General features: G+C 39.5%; 1 protein-coding gene across 1 annotated transcript in view; it reads right to left on the bottom strand.

The window, feature by feature from the left end:
• Positions 1–1,391: 1,391 nt before the first annotated feature.
• The window catches only part of RAB28 (RAB28, member RAS oncogene family), a 64,209-nt gene continuing 45,976 nt past the window's right edge, over positions 1,392–19,624 (bottom strand). Inside the window, 3 exon segments of the mRNA XM_063310066.1 lie at positions 1,392–1,829; positions 6,719–6,796; positions 8,625–8,728. Coding sequence (XP_063166136.1) covers positions 1,737–1,829; positions 6,719–6,796; positions 8,625–8,728 — 275 coding nt within the window. The 3' untranslated portion in view covers positions 1,392–1,736.

Raw genomic sequence — 19,624 nt, forward strand, 5'->3', positions numbered from 1 at the left:
AGTTAGTGTTCTTAAATTAAATCAAGCCAAACATTTCTGCTCACCCCACTACCCCCAGTGGCTTAGCATCTACCTGTCTTCTTTAGAGCCTCTGTGGCCTCCGAGCCCATGGAAAGTCATGTTGGCCCAGTGAGGGGCAGAAGCCCCCCTCCCCAATCATAAAAGTATGGTCTTTCCCAGACTGACTGCTGGAAAGCACTTTCAGAAAGAACAGTTATGGGATATCTGTCCACAGGGGCCTAAGATTTGTCTTATAAACATACTGATATATTTATTTTTTATTTTATTTCTTTAAATTTGTATCACTGCCCATCTCCCCCAACGGGGGACTATAAATTTTATTGCAGCTAGTGACCAACCCTATGTGACCACAATACATAAAACCTCATAAAAGGTGTATACGTAGTTCTATAACTGTAGAATTAAGCAAAGATCGATGGCAACTGTAAGAAATTTTGCCACTCTTCTGGAGATGTTACGGTTGCAGTCCAGTAATATAAAACCAACAACATCGTCCTCTGAACAAATGGAACTTTTGAGCCATTCAGTTAGAAAGAACAGTGTAGGGACATGCAGGCTGGATGTAACGTTTTTGAAACCCCAGCATTAGCCTATTACTTTAAAAAAAAAAATCCTGCAATCTCCTACCAAAAGACAAAGGTCCAAGTGATAGAAAATTGGCTGCATTCAAAGGGGGGGTGGGTGGAGGGCTTTGTCTTTCACGGAACCGCAAGTTCTCACGGAACGCTCAGATTCTGCGGAACGGTTTGAGAAACCTGGGCCGGAGTCCCGGGTTCCTCCGGTACTGCAGGTGGCAAGACATGAAGGGGGGCCACCTACAGAGCTCTACCGCGGTCGGGACAGGAGACAGGGAACAGGACGTCTGCCGGTGTGAAGGGCTCCTCACTGTGTCCCCCCCAAGTTGCCCTGATTGGCCGCGGCTCCGGCTCTTCACAGCCCAGCCCCAACAGAACCCTCCCTCTCCCCACAGCCTGGCGGAGAGCACATTCTGATTCTGCATCAGCACAGATAGATAGATATTAGGAGTATTTTTATGGTCTGGAACTTCAGAGTGGGAAGAACCAGCAACCAGCAAGGAATGGTCATTTATTCTGTTTTAACAAGTGCATAATCACAGGCCAGTTTGACTAGATTTTTTTTAAAATTTTCCCTTCAAAGTTATGTTCCATGAATAAAAGTGCTAGTCGTGGGAGATGCTGTATTTCTTCAGGATGACCTGAGGTGCTTCGAGGACAGGACTGAAAACAGCTGATCCTCAACGGCAGCCCACAATAAACAGCACAAGGGTTAAAGTGAGGCTCGGCTCGGCTCTGCTGGTTATAGCACGAGAGAGGACGAAAGGGACAAAAGCGAAGCGCAAGGGCCGATATATTGTCACTGCATTGCTTTATTTCACACACCTCTTCCCATCCTGTTTAATTTACACGTGTTGCACTCACCCTTCAGACATTCTGACAATATATGTAAAAGTATCTCTATACACAATCACCCTCCTTTATTGAAGTATATGTATGAATAAGAATATGTATGTTTTCAAAGTGTGTGGTCCCAACATTTGAATCTTGGCTATTCAAAGCTGCCTGGGTAGTGAGTGAGTTTTTGAAGCTGCTAAATGCACTGCAGCCCTGTTCCCTGTTGAATCAACATTCCGGCAGCCCCACTGCCTGCGCGGGGGCAGCAGCCAAAGGAGCGCCACAGAGAAAAAGAGAGAACGCTCACTGAACTGCACACATGGAGCTCCGAGGGGAGTTAACGGTTCTTGTCGCAGGCTCCTGGCTATAGTTCACAATGTCCGCCTTCACGACGCTCTGGAGAGAGAGAGAGAGAGAAGAAAAACAGAAGAGCTTGCACAGCAAGCAAATCCAAAGGGGGAAAAACCTGCTCCAAAGTGCTAATAAAACATTTCACACAAATGACCATGCTATGAAACGTAGAGCATTGAAACAAGTCAGAATGAACACACGCTGCAGCACTTTTCTCTCAGAAAAAGTGCATAAAGATTGTGACAAAGGACAAAAATAAGAGTGACTGGAACACTTTTAGAAGTGAGCAATGGTGACATTGTGTCCTAATTCTAAGCCCTGGCCTCGTGATTCCAACTGAGGGGACAAGGGGTTCCAGCTCACACAACTTGTCCGTTTCTCAAGAGTTTTCTCCCCAAATGTTTATGAATTTTGGATTTAATCACCCAAAAAGTACTCATGGATAGTCAGAGATACCCCAGTCCTCCTGCCCTCAATTAGAGATCTTCTGTTGTTGTTCTTCAGAAACTGCAGTACCAAATTACGTCTCTTTTCCCCCCATCAGTGAGGTACCGGAATGAGGCTTCCTCTGAATTAAGGGCCAGGCCAGCAAGTTCTCACCTGCTTCGGGGCTTATGAAGCCTTCTTCCAAAAGTGATTTCCCCACGTCTCTTGTGAAGCTCCCTCTGAAACTTCAAAAGCAGGGTCCAAGTTTTCATGACCAGACTGTGAGAGCGTGCAAGTGGCCCCCAAGTTCATTCTACCTAAGTACCACTGAATTATGAATTCACTGGGATTTAAGCACATCTGATACTGGAATCAAGTACTAGGTTGCAAATCTACAGATCAGAATGGCATAGTCTTACAGTTCCTACTTCATGTGAATGAAACAGTAATAGTAATTTTCAAAAGCAGAGTCTTTTTTACTATACTACCTGAACTATTGCACTGCACAGACTTTACTTTGAGAGTTGGCAGTGCTGTGCTGCTGATTATCTTCTTCAGGATACTTCACTAGTTCTGCCCTGACAACGTGCTGCAGCAGGAGACAGAGCAAGGAGGTGAGTGAAAAAACAAAGAAAAAAAAACACACAGATCAAATACTGGCCATGGAGAAACAATACACACAAACGAACAGAGCAACAGGCAAAAGTGATCGTGCAAAGGAGCTGATGTCCCAGAGGGTGGGAAGAACCTTTGGGTGACTCTTTCCTCTGGAAAGGGGCGAGGAAGAGCCACCATACCCCAGATGCTAAGAACAGGAATTCCAATTGGAGCCTTCAGAAAAGCACTAGACGCACTTCAAAGTCTTCATGCAATTAAGTCTTCAGAAAAAGTAACTCATAACCTCCAAGTGAATCAAACCCATCTACACAAATTAAGTTCAGGTGGGAAAAGAGGAAAACGGTAGGAAAATGTAAAATAATGCTTCGCTCCTCTTTATCAGACTCAAATGATGGATTTCAAATATGATTGTACATTTTATAAGTGAGAGAGGGATTGTATTGCAATAGTATTGAATGTATTTTATTTTAAAACAATTACCAACAAAACTGCAACAGTGATTCCCGGAAACTTCTAAAAATTTAATTGTAATTCTAGGTATGACAGAAGAAAAATATCAAATACACAACTGGAGAGTAATCACGTTGATTTAAATTACATTTATTTCTAATTAATTTTAAATGTATGTTCAATTAGCCAGAATTGCATTTAGTTTTTGCAAAGCCGCATCACTTGTCTTTGGGAGTACAGCTCTCAATATACCTCTTGAAGCCCTCAACCCAGAAGTTAGGAGAAAACTGTGTGCAAAAGGAAACTGAAAATAGTTTTCGTTGGTAGTGGTACAGAGGAAACAGCTATACATCAACTCCTTTTAATTCGACTTTTCTCAAACAATCCACAGAGCATTCTTGACCTGCTTTGGGATTTAAAATATTTTAACTTCTTAATACTCCAATGGCATGGAGAAGATCAAGGAGGAAAATGATAGAGTAAATGGGCTTAGAATTTCAGCTTTAAGTCAACTTCTTTAATTGACTTCACTAGCCAATTCCAAGTGTTTCTGATGCATGAAACATCGATACATATTTTAAAGGCAATTTTTAAGCACATTTTTCAATTTGTGCACAAGTTCACCCATTCAAAGTATACCAGTGGCAGAATGTGGAGTAAATGAAAAGAAAATGTGCTAGAACAGTCTTGGAAAGTAGCTAGCTACTAAACTAGTAAAAGAATGCTAATAGAAAAGTAATTTTTCACATAGTTCTTAAAAAGCAACTTTCAATTACCTTTTAGACGAAAAATTAAATGTTTAACTTAGGATCATGGGGTTGGAAGGGACTTTGGAGGTCTCTAGTCCAACCCCCTGTCCAGCGCAGGAATCCTCTGACCATCCCAGACAAATAGCTGTCCAATATTTTCTTGAAAACTTCCAGTGATGGAGCACCCACCACTTCAGGAGGCAGGCATAACAGCTATTAAGACTGCTTAATAGCTCTCACAGTCAGGAAGCACCTCCTTATGTCAAGTCTGGCTCTCTCACTATAAAGTGTCTACCCCCTGGAACTTGTCTGACACTCAGGTGTCCTCGAGAATAAATCCACACCCTCTTCCCTTCAAGGACTGGAAGACTGCTATCCTGTCTTCCCTCAGCCTTCTCTTCTTTAGGCTGAAAACACCAAGTCCCTTTAACCGTTCTTCGTAGAATTTATCCACCAAGTCCCTCACCATATTTGTCACTCTTCTCTCTGCTCTTTCTAGTTCCTCAGCATCCTTTGTCTATTGTGGCAACCAGAACTGGACACAGGATTCCAGGCGTGGTCTGATCGGTGCAGCACAGGGCAGTACCATCACTTCCCATGATCCTGACACTAAAACTTGAAAACTAAAACTCATGTTAGTGTAATAAAAGCTACTAACTTTTAGTTTCAGTTAAGGTTTTCCTTAACTTTCTCCCTGATTGTGCTAGAGCAATAAACCAAGTAATGGGCTTAATTTCTGATTATGTAAATTGTCCACGGAAACCAGATCAATTTCAAAATTGTCAGCTTTAGCTAGATGATGTCCTATTTTTAAAATAAACAGAAATCAGTATACATTATTTGATTACTAATTATTCCTTGTGAAAGACAACCTCACTATATATTGTTCAAGATACGATCTAAAGGTAGAAGGCAAGGGGTTAGGATCTGCCCAGCTTGACTTCCAACTGAGCAGCATCATATCATCTTATCAGGGAGACAAGAGTCACAGTATGCTTTCTAGCCTAAGGTCTCTGGGTGTTGGAACAAGCAGTCAAACCCACGAAGAAGAGCATGTTATCTGCTTTGAATGCTGCCATCTAACCTTGTAATTTCTGATCTGCTTGCTGGTTCTTGCAGTTGAGGGAGGGTTTTTAGGCGCTTTGGAGAAATTATTCTTCAAAATGTTGTACACACTTGGTAGACTGGTGAGCTATGTTTAAGCCATTGCATGGCATAAGATTAAAACAATTTGGACTTTTCAGTTGAGTTCAATTAGTAAAGCACAAGCATTGCCCTTTTAATGCACAAATCATTTATACTTATTTTAGGGTTATCACAAAGATTTTGTCCAAAGCTCTAGTTTCTGTCACTTACCAGAAAGTGATCTGTACAAAAATTATACAGATGAAAGTATTAATGATTTGGGAGATTGTTTATTTGTTTGTTTATTTTAATCCATTCAATTGTGTCTGATTCTCGGAGACTGTCTGGACAAGTCCCTGCAGTTTTCTTGGCAGGGCAAGATTTTTCAGAAGTGGTTTGCTATTGCCTCCTTCCTAGGGCTGTGTGTGTGTGACTGGCCCAAGGTCACCCAGCTGGCTTTGTGCCTAAGGTGGAACTAGAATTCACGGTCTCCCAGTTTCTAGCCTGATGCCTTTAACTACTACACCAAACTGGCTCTCAATTACTCTATTTAACTTCCAACAAACAATTATATAAATTTAGGGGCTTTTATTATCATTGTTACTATATTTCAATTCTATCGATTTTATATTGGACCTAATTCTGAAAATAAGAACAGGGAAAATTATGTAAAAATTCTGTATAAATGAATACGTAAGTTAACCATATAATCACCAACAATGCACAGGAGGAGTGGTAGAAAAATGAGAAATTCCTATTTTCTATGTTAGTTTTTTTCTTTTAAATCCTAGGGAAATTCAAGATGGCACAGAGGAGGTCTGCTGATGAAAGGAGAAAGGTCTAAAATTTCACGGGGCATCCCCAAGCCTTTTGGCCACAACAGAAATGGAAGGAAGGAAGGAAGGAAGGAAGGAAGGAAGGAAGGAAGGGAGGGAGGGAGGGAGGGAAGGAAGGAAGGAGGGAGGGAGGGAAGGAAGGAGGGAGGGAGGGAGGGAGGGAGGGAGGGAGGAAGGAAGGAAGGAAGGAAGGAAGGAAGGAAGGAAGGGTCTTTTGATGGATCTGACCAAAAGCCCACACAGCCCCAAAGCCCATTTCGCCCAAGAATCCAAGTGGGCTGTCTTCTCCATTTGACCCTCCCAGCAACTCTTTTCAGAACTAAGTAGCCTGTGGAGTTGAAGGTGCCATATAAGCATCAGTCACTGAGGGTCTTCTCTGCCAGGGACTTGTCTAGGTTTTTTGGAACTCACGTGCGTCAGTGCCCTCAATTGATTCTGTGTTACGTTAAGTATATCCTTGGATGCTACCAAGTTATCTTTTAGTGACGGTCTGAAACCGAGTGCCCGTCAGCAATTCCTCATGAATGTTATTGACATTCAAAATATTCAGCTGCATGTTAGTGAACTTGGCTATTCACCCTAAGGACTCCAACACAGGGGAACTGTTTAATATGTGACTCTTTACCTGAAGTAAAAGGATACACTGTGTAGTCAGTCTTCCAACTGTGCAACAACAAAAATGCTGAATCTTTGAGTAAAATATACGCTAGTAATTAATTAGGAATATCACCTGTGATTGCTCTATTTCTGCTTTGTTTAATTTGACATCAAGAAGGTCGGCTGCAATTCTTTGAAAACACAGGAAGACCTATTTTAAAAAATGAAAGGCTTAGATGATTAGAAACAGACATCCTAAAGGTATTTCGAACATAGCACAAAATCTCTTTTGAATGATAAACAGTGAGATATGATGGGGAAATTATCTGTATAAGATATTTCTGAAACGCCTCTTTAGTCAATTGTATGCCAAATTTGTAATAATGTTTTCTTTCATTGTTCAGTTGTTTTAGAATAAATAGTGATCTGAATTATAAATTGGTATTTAATTCAGCCTCAGAATATTTGGTAAAATAATAACTTTTGCACATTTTCTACACAAATGATGCATAGAAAAACTGGACACATGCATTGGTTACTTAAAACCCTATAAAATATCAAGGAATTTAGTTTTCAGCAAATCAGGACAATTTTACAATGCTCACAGATCTATTTGTAAAGTGCTTGTGTCAGATGACTTTCTGTATTACTTTATCAAATGTAAAGTGCAATTCTCTGTGCTGTTAGTTCGGCCACCTGTTTCTTGGACTCAGGCCCCTCCTGGATCATTAAGGGGGAATGGAATGATAGTAGTTCCAGTCAGATGGGAAATGGGCTGAGTTATTCATATGAGTAAATAAAGCAACCAAAACAGGGCCCCACCAATCCTTATTCTCCCTTAATAATTCTGGGGGAATGAATTTATTTATTTATTTATTTAATATTTCAAATTTCCATCACCGCCCATCTCCCCTGAAAAGGGGACTCTAGGCGGTTTACAATCAAAATTAAAATACATAAAATTCTTGTCCAGATGCTTTCCAGGTTTTGAGTAGGGGTCTTTAAATTAATAATAATCAGATACAGGGTACTGTAAGTGAAAGAAGGCAGGAAAGGGGAAAAAATCTGAAAGAACACATAGAAGAAACAATTTGCCAGTAGAATAAAAAAATGGAAAATGGAAAAATAGTAAATTATATAGGGCCAGGTTGGGGGCCATATGAATCGCGGGGGGGGGGGGGGGATAGCATTCCAGAGGGCAGGTGCCATGACAGAGAAAGCTCACTTCCTGGGACCCACCAGCTGGCACTGTTGAATTGAGGGGACCCAGATCATGCGGACTCTGACAGACTGGGTGGAATGGGGAAACAAAACAAACAAGCAATGGGGCAGGCGGCCCCTCATGCCAGAAGGGGCTTATATAACCAGCAACTTGAATTGTACCTGAGAAAGAAATGGCAAAGAGAAGAGGCCCGCTGAAGAATTAGAAAAACAGTTAAATTCCCCAGGCAGCTTCTCCTAAGCAGCAGCTAAACTTCAAAGACATCTAATTTTGCATTAGGAAAGTTGTGGGAATTCTTTTGTTTTCATCAATTTTGTCTATTCTTACCATCTACTGTAAGATAATTCCCATCACAACCGACAGGTTTGAGGAAACTTTTTATCTTCCTATCAAAATATGGTATAAAAAAAGATATGAAATGAAGATCAATAGACTACAATTGTGCTAGCCTGATTCTGGCAATCTTCAGAAGTTTGGAGTTACAGTAATGCTATAAAATTAGTGTTCTTTTAAAATTGCATGAATAAATGTGGTTTGGAAAATGCGGATATTGTAACCCGTATCCAAAAATCTGTTTGCGTTGATAGTCAACACACCGATTGCAGAAGAAAACTTAAAATTGTAAAAATAACAAAGAAACAGTATTTTAAAATGTTCAAATGTCACCTTTGGAGAAGTATAACATTTTAAATATCTAAAATAAACAGCCCAGTTTTAAAAGTCAATACTGAATATACAATATACGTACCCAGCTCTGAAGATTCACAAAAAGGCACAATGACAATACTGCTAAAATAACAATATTTGTAGTACTTACAGAATCGCCTGTCTTTGCTGACACAAAATGGCTGCTAGAATGATTTTCCTGGCAAAATCGAAGATGTTTATCAACCTTTACGGTCCGTAGATGTTCCAAATCAACTAAAAAAATCAGTGGGAAGAAAAAAAAAATAGTATAATGAAACTCACCTACTTAACATAAGCTAAAATAGTTTTCCATTTGTTATCAACAGTGGGTTGCATTTTCTCCTAAGAGTTATCATCATTATCGTAATCATCAACATCCATCAGCAGCAGCAGCAGCTGGGACAATCTTCCATTATGTACATAAACTGTAATCAGCTGCTTCACTTATTCCTTTATGATAAAAACTGACCCATACAGCTATTAAGAAATAAGTATAAGAAACAAACTATTATTCCAGTACAAATATTCCACCTAGCTATCTGACAATAACCTGTAGCTCACCAAAAATAAATTTTTAACACAAAGAATAATTTTTCTGTGAATTGTCTCATAAAGGTTTTGGGTTAATTAAAAGTTTTAGACTACAATTTTATGCACAATTATAAGAGAGCAAATCCCACTGAAAACACGTTTACTCTGCGACTTACTGAAATGGAAGGATTAATCAGTTGTTCTCTTTGTTCTACTCAGGCATAATTTGGAAGGTCAGAACCAAAAGGGAATTGTGAAGGAATGTTTTGTGTGAACCCAGGATGGTCAAACATTTCATTTATTATTTTTAGATCATTCTTTATGTATAGGTATTTGCTGGAGTAAATATTTCTTGTGATCTGTAGACAACTGTCCTTTTATTCTCACTTGATCCTAAATCTTTCCCTGTATTTATCTTGGCTGCTTCTAAAACAGGATAGTAACTAGTTAATGATACTGACATATATTTCATATGTTTATTTTCAAACTTTTTTGAAAAGAAATTCATTTTGAGAACTGGTAAGTGCTGGTGCCAAAAAGAACAACAGTAGAAGTTGTTCAAATCTTATCTTGATCATCAGAAGAGTTCACAATAACATAGACTTTATTCACTCTTGTCTCAAGCTCCAAGATTCTAACCTTCTAGGAAACTCATATATACACATTTACCTAATACTTACATATTTGGAATATGTTACAATGAATATAATATTAATAATATATAATGTTAATGTATAATGGGTTATTGTTTGTTTATAATATTTATAATGCACTCAACTCATAGTGACTCTGGGCAATGCACATGAAAAAAAACAATGCAATACAATCCAAACCAAATGCAATGACCCAGAGATTAACATACGAAACACATTAATTAAATTCCCACAGCAGCACACACTTCCTAGCCCAACACTTGTGGTAAAAGGTCCATTTAAAGGACAGCAGAGACTGGTCAACTCGAACCTTGGATCAATGTCCTGCCGAAACACAACAGGATCTTTCTGATTCGACAACCAACCACAGGTAGCATTATAACAGCAAGACTGTTCAACTCTTAGGGCAGTAGGCTTCCTCCCTCCCTCCTTCCTGCCCTCCTTCCTTTAGTAGTGACTTCACTACAGTCAAGATCAGCAACATCAGTATCGATACACAACGTGCAAGAAGTGTAGAAAGAGTAAGCAAATCTGCAATGATACTTTGGTTAACTTCAAACACTACCACATAAAATTTGTTTTGTGAGTGACATCTGACTGTTTATTTGACAAAAAGTAAGGTTCATAAAATCATCTGAATGACCAGGAAGAAGCAACAAGAGGTAAAACTAACTTGTTAATGTACTTTGCCTACTTTACTAGTTTGGCCAAATGGCACAGGACTGAAGTAGCCCAACACATCCAACCTGAGCATTATGATCAGTGGGGAGGCCTGTTGGGGGTCTCACCGGTGGGTTTGGCTCACAGGGCAGGGAGCAGAATAGGCCCTTCTCGGGGGCAACACTCCATTGACAGAACTCTTCCACAAGAGATGTTAGAATCCTTCAGAAAACAGCTGAGGACCTTCCTGTTCCCTGGGCACCAGACTGTCTTTATGTTGCTTCTGTTTTTTAAAATGAATGTTTATTTTTGTATTTAATGCTTTTAAGTATTAGTGGCTCTCTTGCCAGTTTTATTTAATACTGCTTTGATAACTGTTCTCTTGCAAACTGGACTCCTCTGGAAGAAAGGGCAGTGTAGAAATAAAATAATCTGCTATTATGAAATTCAAATGTATTCCCAACATTTTCGCACTGTGACATTGCGTACCCACCGAGGATAGAGAAGAGTTACTGCAGAGCAGCACTTAAACTGAAACCCAACAGAACCTGTGTATGGGTTGTACTGCACCCATTCAATACCTTCAAACTGAGTCCCAAAGCGAAGGGGACACTATACTGAACAGTTCTCTTTGTACAGCGTTCCACGGCCCGTAAGGGCAAAGCTGTCAAACTATAACGCGAGAACATTTGCAAGGCTTTAAGGACAACCACGTTCTTTATGTCAACACAGGAAAAAACCCTTCGAGTGATTTCCTGAGGAAGGGACCCAGCTGACTTGTGAAAACTTGTAAATTTGCAAATCTAGTAAGTCAGAGTAATAGCGTCGCTTGATTATCAACTGGAGAAGGTCACATAAAAATGCTTTACTTAAAAATGATGCTGGAGTATTTAATTTGTAAATTCTGGAGAGTCAGTCTGCAGGATTTGAGGTTTCACTAGATTCCACAGTCCATTTATACGATATACCTAACTATGTGGGACGTTTTAGCTTTTTCTGCAAAGGGACTAAAATGCCAAAGGACTGGTGCAGAATATACAGTATGTGAAAAAAAACTGTGCTAGAACTATATTTTCTGATTCATTTTTATTGACCAATTTTACCATGAAGGCTGATCTCCAGATGATGCCTCAACTTGGACATCATTGCTAAAAATATTTCATTATCACTGCTATGGTCCATATCCAGCAAAAGATGATTAAAATTTTATCTAGAAGGGCTTTTAAGTAAAATATACTGTATATTCTAACTGGACCCCAGAGAGGAAAAAGTAATGTTCAAACATTATTCAGGCAAAGCAGTTCCTTATTAATGATCTTCTTGGCAAAGAGGTAGGCTTGTGGTGTGGAAGTGGAGAAGGTGGGCACGAACACAGAGCAGTGGAAGACAGACGGGCTACAAGTACTGCAAAAAAGGAATGAGTGCTATTTACCATACTGTACTATATACAGTTGTAATCGAAATTATTCAACCCCCATTGCAAATCAGGTTGATTGTCAAAATGTACAGACTTTCAGCTGTTTGCAATGAACAAATCAAAAGCAACTGAAATTGCTCAACACAACGAATGCTTCAAGTGGTGTCCCCAAATTCAACTGAAAATGCAACTTATCATGACTTCTCCAGTCTCAAAATTAGTCAACCCCCTGAATAGAATCTGTCACAACAGCACACATACAGTATGCAAAACAGGTGTTGTCTCAAGCACACCTGATGCGACTAATCAGGGGCTTCATTAGTTGCACCAGGTGGGCTTGAGCAGGAACACATGAAATTCCTGAACTGGCTATGGATTTGTTGAGTGTCACGTTTGACTGCATGTTAGAAATACAGTCTGGCTAAGTCAACAGGATGGTCCAAAAAGGTAAGAGAAGAGATCATCGCCCTTCGCAAACAAGGAACAGGATACAAAAAGATAGCAAAGGCACTGAATGTTCCTAGAGACACCGTTGGAAGCACAGTTCGCAAGTTCACAGTTGAAGGAACAGTGGTGACACTACCAGGACGGGGCAGAAGAAGGAAGCTGTCAGTGGCTGCAACCAGATTTCTGAGAAGGCAGGTGGAGAGAAACCCTCGAGTGACTGCAAAAGACCTGCAGCAAGACTTGGTGGCAACAGGCACTGAGGTTTCAGTAAGCACAGTAAGGCGCGTACTAAACACAGAAGGTTCCCATGCCGGAACTCCAAGACGTACACCACTGCTGACCCAAAAGCATAAGAAAAGTTGGCTCCAATATGCTCAAAATCATATAAACAAGCCACAGAAATTTGGGGATTCTGTTCTGTGGAGCGATGAAACAAAACCGGAACTTTTCGGCCCGATGGATCAGCGGTATGTCTGGAGGAAGAAGAATGAAGCATACGCTGAAAAGAACACTCTGCCTACAGTTAAGCATGGTGGTGGCTTGGTGATGCTCTGGGGCTGCTTTGCATCCTCTGGCACTGGAAGCCTGCAGCGTGTGGATGGCAAGATGGATTCATTAAAATACCAGGAAATCCAGGAGAAAACGTCATGCCATCTGTAAGGAAGCTGAAGCTTGGGCGTCCTCGGACCTTCCAACAGGACAATGATCCCAAGCATACCTCAAATTCCACTAAGACTTGGATGCAGAAGAAGTCCTGGAAGATTCTACAGTGGCCATCACAGTCACCTGACTTGAACCCCACAGAAAATCTCTGGTGGGATTTGAAGGAGGCGGTTGCAGCACGCAAACCCAAGCATATTACTGAACTGGAGGCCATTGCTCATGGGGAATGGGCTAAGATTCCTCAGGAACGCTGCCAGAAGCTGGTGTCTGGCTATGCACCTCGTTTGCAGCAGGACATAACAGCAAAAGGGTGCTCTACTAAGTGGTATCTTTGGGGATACCACTTGAAGCATTTGTTGTGTTGAACTATTTCAATTGCTTTTGGTTTGTTCATTGCAAACAGCTGAAAGTCTGTAAATTTTGACGATCAACCTGTTTTGCAATGGGGGTTGAATAATTTTTATTACAACTGTACTTCCAACTGGAAGCCTCATCTGTATAATATGTAGATTAAGTGTTAATCATGCAGGTCAGCTGTGGGCTAGGAAAGGGCCAACTAATCCTCCCTGCTAATTTTCCACTCTTAAGTCATGCCTTGCAAAATTGAAATAGAAAGCTGGGTTTGATTTTCTCACATACGGTATATATTTGGACCCTCAAAAGGTAGGGTACAATTTCATTGTCTTATCTGGGTATCTCAGTGTTAATCAGAAATTACACCTCTCCTACGCCGTGAGCAAAGACAAAGGTCTACCCATTGAGACTGAAGTCCCACTTTAACAGTCATCCCTTGGCTGGTAGTAGAAAACTTCACTGCTGTGGTTGTCCCAATGGATGAAGCTTTGCACCTTCTGGATTAAAAGCTCTACCGGTGCACAAGTGCGCCTAAGGATAGGGGGAAACTGTGTCAGCTGGCACATTTCTTTTTCCTCCAGCTGATTGCAAGGGAAGGAGTGCAAACCACAGAACCTGGACAGGAGTGCTCCACCCTCATGGACTATACACTCCTGCTCTGTGGAACTGCTGTGCTCCTCATAGTAAGAAACCTAGGGCTGCAATCCAGTGCACACTTTTCTGGATGCACAATGGGTAAACATTTTGTATTTTTATGAAATGAATTTATTATTATTAAGAAACACATGAAAGGGGTATGAAATCACAATATATCACCACAGCAAGAACTTGCCAGCTGCTGCAAAGAAAGTGCAGGTGGCACAGTGGAGAAGATGTTGGACTGGCACCAGTGAGACCCAGGTTCAAATACGAAGCTCCCTGGATTACTTTGATCCAGTTACTCTCTCTCAACCCAATCTGCCTCAACCGTTGTTATTTTGGGGGGAAATAGGAGGAGGGAACTCTATGTATACTGCTGTTGAATGAAAGGCACGCTGTAAGTCTTATAAATAAAACAAATGAATACAGTTTGAAGAAATATATGTATATATTTAATCTTCTTCAACCAAATCTTCATGATCCAACAAGTAGGCTCTTCAGAGATCAAGTCTTGGATTTTTTTTTAGATTTTTTATCCTACCTCTATTATTTTTATAAATGACAACGTGGGGAACATACCTAATACTCCTTCTTCCTCCTATTTTGCTGTTACCTTCTCATTCTCCAGCTGCCATTCAACAGTAAAAACTTTTACCCAAAGACCTATGCCAGTTACCACAACTGATAAATTCAGCAGCTACTAAACATTTTCAAAGGTTACATTATATTTCAGAATCCACTCTTCCTTTTCTTATGCACTGAACAAAAATTCCTCTCTGTATTTCCTCTCTCCTTGTTCTTCATTAAGAGCTAAGGAAGGAAATCTAATTTAACATTATTGTAAGATGGGCTGCGTATGTACCAATTTGGTTCTTCAGTTACCTTAAAACACTGAGCACTTTTACAAATACAAAAGCAGAGTGGGAGGGTCTGTGTGAAACAAACATCACATACTTCCAAACTATATACAGTTTCTAGAATTTAACCAGTTGCATCCCTAACACGCTCTGATTAAGTCAAACAGAGCAACACCACAGGGATGGAGTATGAATGGCCACTCTATACAGAACAGAATGACCCACGGCTCTGACAGAAATCAAATGTGTACGCAGACAAGTTAAGAAGCATGAAGCTTCTATGCACTGACTGGAAAGTAAGGAGTACTTCAGTTAAATTCATCCCCAACACTAGAGGTGTGCTTTAGCAGGAAAAATAAGCCGGCCATTGGCAAGTGGGGAAAAAAAAAAGATGAATTTCAAGAATAGTTGTAAATTTTTCTTTTGCCAAATTTTAAGATGCTGTTTAACAACTCCATGAATCAATTTTATGGTCATTACAAGATACAATTTTGGTTAAAGAAAAATAAAGGGGGAGAGGTTGCAAAAGTGATTTCAGAAACAGAACTGTAATTAGGTGTTTAACAGTTCAGTTAAACTGTAAAATTCACCTGCCCCAAGCATTCCTGGATTTCTTCCTACAAATGAACAAGAAATTAAGTCCTGCTGGACCTACATAGGCCCATGGGTGCAAGCCTCTAACACATTTTATTCGGTGCCCTGGGTCTATTTTTCAGAACACTTAATGTCCATTACAACCAACTGACGTTGTTACTAGTACTACCACCGCTGTAAACTTAATGGTCATTTTGCAAAAAGGGAACAGGGCCATAACTAGAGTCCTGAAGAGTTTAATTCACCCCTCTCACTTTGTCACAAAAGCCCTGGAAATTAATCCTGCTTCATAGCAATTAAGAAAAAAAAGTCTTCCCACTGAATTTATTTCCCAGTTATTCAGAGGAAGGAAGTAATGTTTCCATCTTCCTAACCTGAATCTTCCCTTTTTTCATTTATATTGATTAAGAATTTTCATATACTAAAAGATGAATCAAAAGGAAAAAAGAAAAGAAAAACAAAAAATGCAAGAAGAGAAAAAGGAAAAGGAAATAGCAAAAGGTCCACATAAGGTTTCCAGTCTTTTTTTAAAATGTTGTTTGTTCTCTGACCAAACAGGTGAGTTTTGCCATTTCTGCAAATTCTGAGGTTTTCACAATCCATGCCTCCACTGTGGGAATTTCATCATTCTTCCATTGTTGTGCATTCAATAATCTTCCTACAGTCACCATATTCAGTATCACTCTACCATGAGTTTTTCTAATTCATTTTCCATAAGTCCCAATAAAAAGGTTTCTTAGCAATATTAATATTTAAGATCCTTTGCATCGTTATATCGAGGAATTCATCGTATGAATTTGTATCCAAAATTTCTTAAGCTTTCTCACAAGTCCACCATGCATGATAAAATGTCCCCTCATGCTTTTCACATTTTCAACTTTAGTTTGAAATGCCTTTGTATGTTTTTGATAGTTTCTCTGGTATCACATACCAACAATACATCATTTTAAAATTTTCTTTCTTAAATTATGACACTGTGTAAATTTAATGCCGGTTACCGACATTCTCTCCCAAGTGTCCATCTCTATGTTACATCCAAAACTAGTAGCCCATTTATCATGCAATCTTTAATCTCTTACTCTGTTTCAAATCTTAACGAAGTTTATACATTTTTGCCATTACCTGTTCATCATTTGTACATAATTTAATTTCAAATTCCATTTTGTATTTTTTATCCATATTAAATCTTTCTTTTAACTGTGTATATGGAAACCATTGAAAACTCTTGACTAATTTTTAGCTGCACCAAAGAATATCTGATGAAAATACAGAAACATTTCGATTGAACGAGTATTTGCTTTTAAGATACTATGTGAGAAAGAAGAAATAAGGGCAACCTTGAAAACAACTTCAAATACTTTTGGTAATGCAGGTGAGAGTGCGCCAATAATCAATTACTGCTGTTGGAATGCAAAAAGAATTATGCTCTAGATTGCTACCAATTTCCCAAAAACAAAGATAATTAGTAACAATAAGAGAAGAGAAAGAATTTCTGACATGGAGCAAGACAAGACAAGACAAATTGTACTCTGGTCTTTTAAAACACAGCTATTTCACTGTTGTGAGTTCACTTTCGTAATGAGAAGTGAAAAATTTAAAGGTTAAAATTAAAGGCCTTAATGAATCTTGTACAAGTAGTCCTCACTTACTGATGGTAATTGGGACCGGGAACTCTATCACTAAGTGATGCGGTCGTAAGGCATGAGATCACATGACTGTGCCAACTTACGGCAATTAAGAGAATCCCATGCTGTCGCAGCGTCCCACAGTCACATGATCACCATTTGCAACTTCCTGCCAGCTTCCCCACTGACCTTGCTTGTCAGAAGCTGGCAGTGAAGGTTGCAAATGGCAATCACATGACCGCAGGATGCTGCAACACCACAATTGCAAGCCAGTCGCCAGGCACCCAAATCGCAATTACATGACCGCGGGGATGCTGCAATGGCCTCAACTACAAGGACCCATCCTAAGTCCCCCTTGTTCAAGCACTGTTGTAACTTTGAATGGTCACTGAATGAGTGGGTGTTAAGGACTACCTATACTTGCAAATTCACAACAGTAAAATAGCTGTGTTTTAAAAGACCAGAGTACAATTTGTCTTGTCTTGATCCTTGTTAGAAATTCTTTCTCTTCTCTTATTGTTACTAATTAACTTTGTTTATTGGAAATCGGTTGGAATCTGAATGATTTTAGGCAGAAACTAAATTCAAGCACCTCTAACCAAAAGAACTAGCCAAGTCTGCAAAGAAATACCATACAATATTTCCTAGCTTTCATCCAGTAAAAACTTCCAAATGACTTAAGAAACATGGGGATTCTGGTGTCATTGCCCCTTTTGAGACAGCAACATCTTTCCTGCTTCACTCCAGCCATAATCTCCCTGTTGCATCCGGTCTTCCCACAGCTTGGCAGATGCTGAATTTCTTATTTAACATACTCTTTGGAAGCTGCCTTTTAGAGATGTCTCAGATGTTGCAACTGGTAGAGAATGTGGTAACCAGACTACTGATGGGACAACCCTGCCATTACCAAATAATACCAATTTTAAGGTTGCTGCATTAGAAATCAATAGGCTTGCAAGCCAACTAACCATTACTTATATGATGCAGCACCAATATACTGTTTTGTTCAAATTGAATCTGCTCAGTCTGAACATCTGGAAAGGGCCTGCTGAGAGTCCCCACCCCGTGACAGTTCAGCTTGGGATAGATGGCAGCCTTCTTGGTAGTACCTCCAAACTCTGGAACATGCTTCCCCAGGACGCATCGGGCTCCCTCTCATTGCATTCAGTTAATGTGTACCATTCCAGAATGCCTTACACCCTAAGCTGATTGTGAACATACCTTAGGTATGGGTGTGTTATTAGCACAGTTGTCTATTTTGTATCTTCTTACTTTGCTTGCTTTATCCTCACATTACTGTACACTGGCCAAAGCATTAATTGGCTGGGACAGTCTACAAATACTGTAATAATAAATAAATTTTGCACTTTGATTCTACTCTCTCTTATGACCAAACTACCTTGACATACTTCTTCTTACTCATGCGCACTCTTTCTCTTTCTCACACACACACACACTCAGAGAACAACTTTTTTGCAACTAATCAGTGCAAAGATTAGTCTCACTTAATCCAAAGGCAATGCTGCTATGTTTTATATACATATTACTTAAGATTGATACTAGTGAAGGCTGCAGACTGAGATTTAGGAAAATCTAATAATGAAAACAAAACAGCTGTTATAAGGCACCCACTTAATTTTTATGAAACAATTGTATGCATTTTTAGCTCATTTCTCTCCTTGCATTGAAACAGCTGCATCACCCATTGCAGTCCTTCTGTTAACCTTTACTTTTAATTAAGAAATGTGAAAACTTTTTTTTAAAAAAAGCATCCAGCATCATTCTGGAAAAATAAGACTTCACATCTAGTCCAGAGGCTGATAAACAGCTGTCCAGGAGCCACAAGCAAAAACTTGTTTAAAGGAGAGAATGTTTAAAATATGAAATTTTCATCTATGTTTTCTCTATCCAAAACTATTTTAGCTTCACTTAATTCTTTTTAAATTATGTTTTCTCTCCCTAAAAGATGATGTTTAAGTAATGGAAAGAACAAAACCCTTGGGTTTTTTAATCTTTTTGTGATAATACAAATGATGCAGAGAAAAGAGTATCATATTCTTAATACTTTGGGGAGATGGGCAAGGACTTTAAATAAGAAACTAAGGAAATAATATTGGTACTTAATTAAAATGGATTTAACAGACAGGTAGATCATGGATCATAAAAAAATCTATCCATGATTTATTAGCCACATCTGCATTCTGCCAAATATTTTTAAGGAGTCAAAATCCTTAATGTTTTCAGTGGGCTGTATCCAAATTTAGTCATGCTTTAAAAAGAGCCCTTGAAATCAATTGGATATGTAGTTATGACTGATTTTTCATGTAGTGTAGGGGCTTTTTAAAACATGATTAGGTCTGGATTCCCCATCACCTATCCCATGTTTTTACCTTCTTGAAATGAGTTCAGGTGTTGAAAATCTATCAAGTTTTTAAAGAAATGTTATGTTTACATCTTTTATTGAACATAACCTTTATTTGTTCAGGTATTCTTAAATGTAGAGAAATTGCTGCATGGGAAAAAGAATTCACAAGAATTGACCAAAAGTTACAGTGATGAAAGCCTTCTCTGCAAGCAAAAGGAGGCGATTTTGAGGGAGGGGAGGGCAAGCGAGGGCAGGGGAGGGCAGGGGAGGGGAGGGGGTGTTTGACGCCTTCCACCCTGATCCATCTATTAATGGAACCTACCCT

Source organism: Candoia aspera, chromosome 8 (assembly GCF_035149785.1).
Source record: "Candoia aspera isolate rCanAsp1 chromosome 8, rCanAsp1.hap2, whole genome shotgun sequence".
Lineage (NCBI taxonomy): Eukaryota > Metazoa > Chordata > Lepidosauria > Squamata > Boidae > Candoia > Candoia aspera.